General features: G+C 41.8%; 1 protein-coding gene across 1 annotated transcript in view; it reads left to right on the top strand.

The window, feature by feature from the left end:
• The first annotated feature begins 2,756 nt into the window (after positions 1-2,756).
• The window catches only part of ninj1 (ninjurin 1), a 27,072-nt gene continuing 17,811 nt past the window's right edge, over positions 2,757-12,017 (top strand). The window contains exon 1 of the mRNA XM_020485373.2: positions 2,757-2,950. Coding sequence (XP_020340962.1) covers positions 2,906-2,950 — 45 coding nt within the window. The 5' untranslated portion in view covers positions 2,757-2,905. The remainder of the gene's footprint in view (positions 2,951-12,017) is intronic.

Genomic DNA, 12,017 nt, shown 5'->3' with positions numbered 1-12,017 from the left:
TGAACAGCAATAAGTAGGCAACATGCTTGTTCTTGATAATATAAATTATATTCTGTTCAATAGAAATCAATAGAACAATGTTATATTCTATTAAATCAGTTGAGTTCTACAGTTATTCAGTTCTTATTTCTCAATGGCGCTGCGCCAATCTCTGTTGAAATGAAACTTGCATGACAGTGCTATTTTTGCCCGTGCAGACTGTTCCACCTAGAGGAGAGTTCTATTACTACTGCTCACGTATTCTGCCTCAGAAAATACACTGAGTATACTTAAGACATTCGGGAACACCTGCTCTTTCCATGACTAACCAGGTGAATCCAGGTGAAAGCTATGATCCCTTGCACTTAGAAAGAAATGGTCCCAAAAGGGTTATTTAGCTGTCCCCATAGGAGAACCCTTTGTTGTTCCAGGTAGAACCCTTTTGGGTTCCATGTAGAACCCTCTGTGGAACCCAAAAGGGTTCTACCTGGAACCAAAAAGTGTTATTCAAATGGTTGTCCTGTGGGGACAGCCAAAGAACCCTTTTAGGTTCTAGATAGCACCTTTTTTCTAAGAGTGTATTTGATGTCACTTGTTGAATCCACTTCAGTCAGTGTAGATAAAGGGGAGATTACAGATTAAATAAGGAGTTTTAAACATTAAAACAATTGATTGTGTATGTGTACCATTCAGAGGGTGAATGGGAAATACAAGATATTTAATTCCCTTTGAACAGGGTATGGTAGTAGGTGCCAGGCGTACCGGTTTGATTGCGTCAAGAACTGCAACGCTGCTGGGTTTTACATGCTCAACAGTTTCCTGTGTGTATCAACAATGGTCCACCACCCAAGGGACATCCAGCCAACTTGGTAAAACTGTGGGAAGCATTGAAGTCAACATGGGCCAGTATCTCTGTGGAATGCTTTCTACACCTTGTAGAGTTCATGCCCTGACGGATTGAGGCTGTTCTGAGTGCAAAAGGGGGTACAACTCAATATTAGGTAGGTGTTCCTAATTTTTTGGACATTCAGTGTATATACTCAAATCAAATTGTGTTGGTCACAATAGGTGTTCCTACCTCCAGGTAGGTGTTCCTACCTCCAAAAGTGCAGTAATATCTAACAAATCATAACAATACACACAAATCTAAAAGTAAAATAATGAAATTAAGAAATATATAAATATTAGAATAAGCAATGTCGGAGTGGCATTGCCTAAAATACAGTAGAATACAGTATGCAAACATTACTAAAGGAACTAGGTGTTCTATTTTTAAAGTGACCAGTGATTCCATGTCTACGTACTTAGAGCAACAGCCTCTAAGGTGCAGGGTTGAGTAACCGGGTGGTAGCCGGCTAGTGATGGCTATTTAACAGTCTGATGGCCTTGAGATAGAAGCAATTTTTCAGTCTCTCGGTCCCAGCAATGATGCATCTGTACTGACCTCGCCTTCTGGATGGTAGCGGGGTGAACAGGCATGGTTGATGTCCTTTTTGGCCTTCCTGTGACATCGGGTGCTGTAGGTGTCCTGAAGGGCAGGCAGTGTGCCCCCGGTGATGCGTTGGGCAGACTGCACCACCCTCTGGAGAGCCCTGTGGATGCGGGCGGTGCAGTTGCAGTACCAGGCATTGATACAACCCGACAGCGTGCTCTCAATTGTGCATCTGTAAAAGTCTGTGAGGGTCTTAGGGGCCAAGCCAAATTTCTTCAGCCTCCTGAGGTGTGGGTGGACTATTTCAGATTGTCAATGATGTGTACGCCGAGGAACTTTAAACTTTTCAGCTTCTCCACTGCGGTCCTGCCTATGTGGATAGGGGCGTGCTCCCTCTGCTGTCTCCCGAAGTCCACGATAAGCTTCTTCGTTTTGTTGAAGTTGAGGTCATTTTCCTGGCACCACTCTGCCAGGGCCCTCACCTCCTCCCTGTAGGCCATCTCGTCATTGTTGGTAATCAGGCCTATAATTGTTGTGTCATCTGCAAACTTGATGATTGAGTTGGAGGCTTGCTTGGCCACGCAGTCATGGGTGAACAGGGAGTAAGGAGGGGGCTGAGCATGCACCCTTGTGGGGCCCCTGTGTTGAGAATCAACGTAGTGGAGGTGTTGTTTCTGAAGATGTACGCAATGTGGCACCTCCATTCAGCACTGAAAATTGGATCCTTATTCTGACTCATTCTCCAACAGTTATGGTGCATTTCTATACAGGATTTACCCCAGTGTTTTACCTAAAAATACCTTTCTGTTTCCATTTGGGGGCCTGTACCCCCTGTCTCACTTGAGGCCAAAGCCAGGCAGGCCACTTATACTTTTCAGCTGTCATTTACATAAAAATGGTTCACAGTGAACTTTAACACCTTTTCACAAAGCAACTGTTCAGTATGAGATTATGCAGAAGTTGTTGTTGATTCTGCTCTTCACAAGTTCTCTCTGTCAGTGCTATGAAAACACAATTTCCCTTGTATCCTATACAATAGTGCAACACTGGTGTTACAGTCGAAAATAAGCCTTAGGCTATTCAATTGATGTTGACATGGTGTTTAGGAAGATGTTTTGTTAAAAGCTATACATATCAGGCGTAACCCAAAGTTTGAAAGGCTTGAAAATGATCAGATCAATGACAATTTACATAATTTCATAAAAACCCTTTATTGCATATTTTATGTTGTGAAACTCTTGTTTCTCATTCCAAATGAAAAGGGGCTCTCCTTATAGATCAGAACATGACGATTCTGGATCTACTTTCAGTTCCTGAGCCACGGTGTGGAAACGCCCCTCGTTGACGGGTGGTAGGCACTCTTCCACATCTTAGTCTTTATTTCACACAGCGACAGACCTGGCGGACACTGGCAGCGAAACAACGACACGAACTCCCACAATACTTTTGGAATTTAACCCGCTTTATTTCAAATTCAATAGTTAAGAGGCAAATATGGCGACTGAAATCATGGAAATGAACGGACATGCCGACGAAGAGGTAAGTTGTTTTTTGGTGAGATCACCATTGCACATACCCTCAGTGACAGACAGTCTGTTCGATTACAGCCAAAGCTGTTTTGTGTTTTTTTTTGTGAGTCTTATAGAACGTCTGATCATTTCGTTGCCTGAGTACTTCATTCTTTAAGACAGTGTAACCTTGTACATTAACAGCACCTACCTTGTCCACTAGGTGGATGACAATAGAGGTGTCATTCTGGAGATTTAAGGGCATGTTTGTCCGAGTGGGTAAAGATGTTTCTGGCATAAGGGACAGAGGCTTTTAGCTTAGATATATGTCTTCACAAAGCAGCCTTTGGTACGCATCCAGCACTGGAATCAATAGGCCCAGGAGGAATGAAGGTAGATGGAGCCCTAAACACACTGTGCGTGGGGACAGAAGGGTTGCAATCTCTGAAGAACAGTTTCAGATGTAAAGTACATATAAGCAGTTGAAACACATTGCAGTTGCGCGTCCTGATATTCAGGCTGATTTGTTCCTATATGTATATTTTCTGTAAATAGATCACAAACAAAAGTTTATTGCACCTTACTGGTCGCCTACTTGTTTTCTTTCTCCAATAAAAAAAAATAACGTTATTTGCACAATAGACACAAAGAAATATCAAAATGTTTGAAAAATAGCATTCGCACATGGAGGCTGCTTCAATTTATTTAAATAAATGGCTTTTCAAATATATTCCATTCTCCTTTCTCTTGTGTATATTATGGCTATATTCCCACGAATATTCCTTTATTTAATTAAGCTTTTACATGTGTATTTTTCTGTCTTTATAGTAATAATAATAATACTATTTACTTTGTAGAGCTCATTTCCCACGCTCAATGTGAAGCTTGTTGGTACTTGCTTCTGAGCGCAAATAATTTGACTGCTGCAGTTTGAGATGATTTATTCTCTTTTATTTAAGTAAATAAGATGATACTGGCCTTTATTATCTGATATTTATTTCAGATATTTTATCTTAATTAAATTGATTTATATTATAGTCACACAGTTTTTTTTAAAGAAATAACACAGTGTTAAAGGTCCCGCACAGTCATCCTATTTTCCAAGTAAAAAAATATTTTGAATTACCAAAACATCACCCATAATATTTGTTCACTATTATAAAGCTAAAAATGGAAGATATTGTACCTTTTCTCTCATCTCTAACTATCAGGAAGCCTGAAAGAACAGGCTGAGTGGGCAGGGAGCTATTATTCATGACCCTGCCTTGACTGACAGCTCTTTGAAAGACTCAAGCGAACAAGCCGGGTACAAGAACCTTCAGGGGATGATGACAAAACATCCTGAGAACATCCTAAAAATGCCCTCTGGGCCGTCCCCGGGACGAACCGGGAACTACTCAAAACCCTCCAGGAGACCATGAAACAACGTCCCATGAATGTCCTAAAAACATTATTGTGAACGTCCCCGGGACAAACCGGGAACTAGACAAAACCTTTGTGGGACCACTTTAGGCAACCATTTTGTGATGCTGTTCGCAGGGTTATATCTATAAAAACATTGCATAACATTTGAGATTTTAGTAATAGTTTGCAACAAAAAAATTGCACAAGCACGCACACACTCTCTCGCCATCATTTACACAGACAGTCAGACTGACTCACTGACTGGGGTTGTTGGTGTGTATTGGGGGTCAAATGTGTATTTTGAAAGTCAGGTTTCAAGCTACTGTTCAGGAATGTGGTTTGGTGTGAAGTCAGCTATTACTGAAGCATGAGACTTGATATGCATGGGGGGGGGGGCAGTGAATATTACAATATAGGATAAAGTTTTTACACTATTCATGGATATCTCTTACCCACAACATAATGTAGTAATCTACACAAAAAAACGTTATTACATTATGCATTCGGCATATTTATTACATTATTGGCATTTTATTACATTATCAGTGGCTGCAGGGTGCTTTAACACTTGGCAACAGAGCATAGCCTGTCCTAAACCAAGCTTGATCACTTTTTAGGCCTATTTCAAAGGCCATTGTCACACGAACCTTGGGACAAATAGGTCAGGGTTTCTACTACAAGGCCTACAGCTAATCAAATAAACTCATTCATTCTAGTCCAAAGCGCACCTGTTGAGGAGTAGGCATGAGACCATCATTTTGTTTTTAACCCGGCAAGTCAGTTAAGAACAAATTCTTATTTACAATGACGGCCTACTCCGGCCAAACCTGGATGACGCTGGGCCAATTGTGCGCCACCAGATGGGACTCCCAATCACGGCCGGATGTGATACAGCCTGGATTACAACCATGGACTGTAGTGACGTCTCTTGCAGTGAGATGCAGTGTCTTAGACCGCTGCGCCACTCGGGAGGCACAACATGCGCCCTGCCCTGACTTAGGCTACCGACAGCAGGGGAATTCCTTATTGCATGCAACTTGGACAACACGTGATTTTATGTTGCCTAGTGACCAACCTTCAAATAATGTGTGTTTGAAAACCCAAATGAGGAAAAGTATCACTTTCACTGTTCAACCAAGGATTTGATCCAACAATGTTGGGTAGTTAGAAGATGGCAATAACGAGATGTATCAATTGTTTATAAAATCTGTGATGCATTATAACTCAGTTATAACCTAAAAACGGATAGAGGAAGTCTAACAGTCTAATAGCTGAAGAGTGTTCAATGTAAAAATAAATAAAAAATACAAGTGTTGAATCTACATGATACAATGAAGACAGCAAATTTACACTCTATATTATTGAGTTGATGTAATGTCCTGTTTTGGATTATTTTTTTTACTTGAATAAATTGTTAGAATTAACACATACAAAGAAAGTCCAGGGAATCAATAATGGCCATAAAAATGTGTTGGATTTACTGATAATATGATTAAATATGAGTTGATGTAACACAAATAATTAGAAAAACCAAAAATAGTAGTGTTTCATACATTTAATGTTTAACATTGTTTAATGTATTTGATGATTTTCAAATGTAACCCACTTTGTTGAGCACAGTGATCAAACCACCAGCAGTAACTAATTTTCCACTGGTGTGTCTTAAAAATGAATCAGAGGGTATCCAGGGAACGTGTTTGTGAACCGATACTAAGGGGGAAAACACCTAAGTTTTCAGTCACTGCTTAAACTCCTGTTACACAACACCAAGAGGTCATAACCATGAGGATTAAAGCAGCAGAATTCCCCAAGTCCCCACTGGTTTAGTGGCTGCTGCCGTCCGGTAAACGATGTCACCATAGTCAAGGCCTGGCAGGAAAGTTTGACCGCACAACCCGTTTCGTTCTGTTCATGGAAGCAAGATCTAATACATGTTATTTTTTTAAAGACAACTTTAAATCAGAGTTCTTTCAGTAGCTCATGTTTTTGAAATGTTAGATCTTTATCAATCCAAAACACGGAGATATGTATAGGCGGGAACCCGCTTGATAAGAGAGGCATCCAACGAGTGAATATGTAGCCCCCCTGAGAAATGTTCCCATGAATTAGAGAACAGCATATTAAGTATGTTTTAAATCAACCAGGGCTTTCCATAATGCAACAAATTCAGATTGCAGCTCCAACATTGCACCGAATGTTGACCAGGCTATGGCATACATAACCGTTTTGTCTGCATACAGATTAATATTGCACGATTTAATACATAGACTAATATTATTTACATAAATAGTAAAGAGAACAGTTCCCAATACCAACCTCAGCGGTACCCCTTTTATAATATTGAGGAAACCAGACTTGGCACCATCAGAAAGCACACAGTGTCCTGTCAGTCTGATAGCTTTTAAAACCCATTTGCAAGACATTATCCAGGCCTATTTCAGACAGTCCAGAAATAAGGAAGCACAATATTGTTTATGACCTAGGCAATTTCACACCTCATCTAAAACATAGTGGCTGAAACAGTGCGATGAGCAACACAAAGGAGGTGTCCAGTCTGAGACCGCTCTGCTCTGTGAGCAAAGTGACATCATGGCCTGGTATTCTGGAAATCATTGACATTTGGGCCATGATGACTCGGTTACTCAGAAAAGTCCTGACCGAACTCCCTTGAAAACCTTGTGATCGTCACGCTTTGTTGTTTTTTTACCCTTCAGTGTTGATCAAAAACCTGTGGCTTAGGCTCATTGTCGAGTCTAATTGTTCAGTTAAAAGCAACACGAAAAGAGCCCACATGTCAAGCAACAACAGTTGTTCAGTGGATGTACTACCGGTGTATGAACAAGGGCAGAGAAGAAAAAATAAATAGAAGAGCTAAAAGGAACACCCTAGTCAGCAGTGTTTGTTCAGACCAACAATGATCTATCTGTTACTCAACAATCCCACAGAAGAAGGGTGTCTGCCGTCACAGGGAATTACGTGACATGTACTGTATCTCAGCGTGTTATAACACTCTGGACATCAGCGGTAGAGGGGAGTCCCTCCTCAGCCCGAGAGAGAGGGAGTGGGACAGATAACCAGACCAAACGGACAACAAAGAAGGAAGACGAGGGGAGTTTAATGGACTATGAGAAACGGAATTTGAGGAAGTTCACCCTTTTCAGTAGGCCTATTTCTAGAACGTCGCCATGAACACAGCAGTATGTGAAACTAGCCCTCGGAAGGGCATGCAGAAAAATGGGCAACAAGATCGAGTGAGGAAACTGGCACCCGCAAAACAGGGCCGTAGAAAGGGAACGATAGAGGGAATGGAATAAACAAAAGAAAGAAAGATGAGTGCAGGAATTTGAGGGTGATAAGGCAGTGAGGGAAAGCAGGCTGCTTCTCAGAGATAACTAACTGTCCAGTCATCGCTAGCCTTGGTCACAAGGAGACTTTTCCCCTCTGTGGGCTTTGTGTGTTTTCAGAGGTGGCAAGAGGCATGTGGATGTGGGCTTCTCTGTTTTACTCTGTCCTTTAACCCAGACAAAAACCTGGGTAATGTTTGGGTTAGGGGCCCACTTTTCCAATGACGTAACAATGTAATTACATCAAATCAAATCAAAATCAAATCAAATTTATTTATATAGCCCTTCGTACATCAGCTGATATCTCAAAGTGCTGTACAGAAACCCAGCCTAAAACCCCAAACAGCAAGCAATGCAGGTGGAGAAGCACGGTGGCTAGGAAAAACTCCCTAGAAAGGCCAATACCTAGGAAGAAACCTAGAGAGGAACCAGGCTATGTGGGGTGGCCAGTCCTCTTCTGGCTGTGCCGGGTGGAGATTATAACAGAACATGGTCAAGATGTTCAATGTTCATAAATGACCAGCATGGTCGAATAATAATAAGGCAGAACAGTTGAAACTAGAGCAGCAGCACAGTCAGGTGGAAGTTGAAACTGGAGCAGCAGCATGGCCAGGTAGACTGGGGACAGCAAGGAGTCATCATGTCAGGTAGTCCTGGGGCATGGTCCTAGGGCTCAGGTCAGTTGAAACTGGAACAGCAGCATGGCCAGGTGGACTGGGGACAGCAAGGAGTCATCATGTCAGGTAGTCCTGGGGCATGGTCCTAGGGCTCAGGTCCTCCGAGAGAGAGAAAGAAAGAGAGAAGGAGAGAATTAGAGAACGCACACTTAGATTCACACAGGACACCGAATAGGACAGGAGAAGTACTCCAGATATAACAAACTGACCCCAGCCCCCCGACACATAAACTACTGCAGCATAAATACTGGAGGCTGAATTACATCACCGTACAGTCATGCCCTCCCTATGCCTTTCTGAATTAGTGGAGAAAGTAAAGCAACATAAAGCCGAGTAAAACTGGCTCACAGCTGGAGCGGGCATTCTGAACTACTTGAAATAAATGCAAACTTTCGGGAAGCTGAGACAGGACAAGATATATAGACACAGTCATTTGTTTGACCACTGAGGCAGACAGCATGACATCAGTTCTGCTGTAATGGATTCCTGGGGTTTACTCTGTTGGTAAACATGTGTCATGAGTGGCACTCATTAAACCGGCCTTGCTTCTCTCCTCTCCACTCCTCACTGCTGTACTACACAATGTTATTACCATAGTATAGTAGCACATACTTTAGGAGAAGTGTTCCTCAGTCCTCCTCATTTGATAACGTTGCTATATTCTGACATTAATAGTCATTGTCATGCTATTGATTATACGACAATTACAGTTCCTTCATACAATTAACAATTACAACGAATGGACTGTTACTGAACAGTATTCACTACTGCTCTACAATACACTCAAGTAGTACATGTTCAGTACACACACACAAAACATGCTTCCGCATCACTTAAGACACAACGACACACCTCTCTGCTTTCTACATTCATATTATCCAACTTCCTCTTGGTTGACAGCTACAGTAGTTACACCCTGGTTGGAAGGAAATTGCAGAGGAGTCATGGCACTAGACCTCTTGTCCTTTCTAGCAGTTATCTGTGCACAGAGAGCCGTAACAATGGCCATTTCCCACAAATGAACAGCAGTCCCTGTAGAAATCGCCAGAATTCCCCTCCCGCTAAAAATTTTTTGGGGGTGGGTGAGAAACATGTGCATGGTCACACTTCCTGTTAAAAGTCCCACAACACTTTCCTTTCCCACATACCACAGCAGAGCAACTGCAGAAATCACTAGAATTCCCCCATATTTCCCCATCAAAACAAATGTCATTTGTCACATGCTTCGTAAACAACAGGTGTAGACTAACAGTGAAATGTTTACTTACTAGTCCTTTTCCAACAATGCAGAGTTAAGGATAATATTTTTTGGGGTAAAAAATAGAAAGTGACACAAGGATTAAATACACAGTGAATAAAGAATACCAATAAGAGTAAAAAAGAACATGGCAATATACAGGCAGTACCAGGCAATAACATGGCTACGTACAGGGAGTACCAGGTAATAACATGGCTATATACAGGGAGTACCAGGTAATAACATGGCTATATACAGGGAGTACCAGGCAATAACATAGCTATATACAGGGAGTACCAGGCAATAACATGGCTATGTACAGGGAGTACCAGATAATAACATGGTTATATACAGGGAGTACCAGATATTATAACATGGCTATTTACAAGGAGTACCAGGCAATAACATGTCTATGTACAGGGAGTACCAGGCAATAACATGGCTATATACAGGGAGTACCAGGCAATAACATGGCTATATACAGGGAGTACCAGGTAATAACATGGCTATATACAGGGAGTACCAGGTAATAACATGTCTATGTACAGGGAGTACCAGGCAATAACATGGCTATATACAGGGAGTACCAGGCAATAACATGGCTATATACAGGGAGTACCAGGCAATAACATGGCTATGTACAGGGAGTACCAGGTAATAACATGGCTATGTACAGGGAGTACCAGGCAATAACATGGCTATATACAGGGAGTACCAGGCAATAACATGGCTATGTACAGGGAGTACCAGGCAATAACATGGCTATATACAGGGAGTACCAGGCAATAACATGGCTATATACAGGGAGTACCAGGCAATAACATGGCTATATACAGGGAGTACCAGGTAATATAACATGGCTATTTACAAGGAGTACCAGGCAATAACATGGCTATATACAGGGAGTACCAGGTAATATAACATGGCTATATACAGGGAGTACCAGGCAATAACATGGCTATGTACAGGGAGTACCAGGTAATAACATGGCTACGTACAGGGAGTAACAGGCAATAACATGGCTATATACCGGGAGTACCAGGTAATAACATGGCTATATACAGGGAGTACCAGGCAATAACATGGCTATATACAGGGAGTACCAGGTAATAACATGGCTATATAAATGGAGTACCAGGTAACAACATTGCTATATACAGGGAGTACCAGTTAACAACATGGCTATTTACAGGGAGTACCAGGCAACAACATGGCTATATACAGGGAGTACCAGGTAATAACATGGCTATATCCAGGGAGTACCAGGCAATAACATGGCTATATACAGGGAGTACCAGGCAATAACATGGCTATATACAGGGAGTACCAGGCAATAACATGGCTATGTACAGGGAGTACCAGGTAATAACATGGCTATATACAGGGAGTACCAGATAATATAACATGGCTATTTACAAGGAGTACCAGGCAATAACATGGCTATGTACAGGGAGTACCAGGCAATAACATGGCTATATACAGGGAGTACCAGGCAATAACATGGCTATGTACAGGGAGTACCAGGCAATAACATGGCTATGTACAGGGAGTACCAGGCAATAACATGGCTATATACAGGGAGTACCAGGTAATATAACATGGCTATATACAGGGAGTACCAGGCAATAACATGGCTATATACAGGGAGTACCAGGTAATAACATGGCTATATACAGGGAGTACCAGGTAATATAACATGGCTATTTACAAGGAGTACCAGGTAATATAACACGGCTATGTACAGGGAGTACCAGGTAATAACATGGCTATATACAGGGAGTACCAGGTAATATAACATGGCTATATACAGGGAGTACCAGGCAATAACATGGCTATGTACAGGGAGTACCAGGTAATAACATGGCTACGTACAGGGAGTAACAGGCAATAACATGGCTATATACCGGGAGTACCAGGTAATAAGATGACTATATACAGGGAGTACCAGGCAATAACATGGCTATATACAGGGAGTACCAGGTAATAACATGGCTATATACAGGGAGTACCAGGCAATAACATGGCTATGTACAGGGAGTACCAGGTAATAACATGGCTACGTACAGGGAGTAACAGGCAATAACATGGCTATATACCGGGAGTACCAGGTAATAACATGGCTATATACAGGGAGTACCAGGCAATAACATGGCTATATACAGGGAGTACCAGGTAATAACATGGCTATATAAATGGAGTACCAGGTAACAACATTGCTATATACAGGGAGTACCAGTTAACAACATGGCTATTTACAGGGAGTACCAGGCAACAACATGGCTATATACAGGGAGTACCAGGTAATAACATGGCTATATCCAGGGAGTACCAGGCAATAACATGGCTATATACAGGGAGTACCAGGCAATAACATGGCTATATACAGGGAGTACCAGGCAATAACATGGCTATGTACAGGGAGTACCAGGTAATAAC

The sequence above is a fragment of the Oncorhynchus kisutch genome, linkage group LG1 (assembly GCF_002021735.2).
Source record: "Oncorhynchus kisutch isolate 150728-3 linkage group LG1, Okis_V2, whole genome shotgun sequence".
NCBI lineage: Eukaryota > Metazoa > Chordata > Actinopteri > Salmoniformes > Salmonidae > Oncorhynchus > Oncorhynchus kisutch.
The sequence above is the reverse complement of the archived record's forward strand: the minus strand, read 5'-3'. Positions and strand labels throughout refer to the sequence as shown.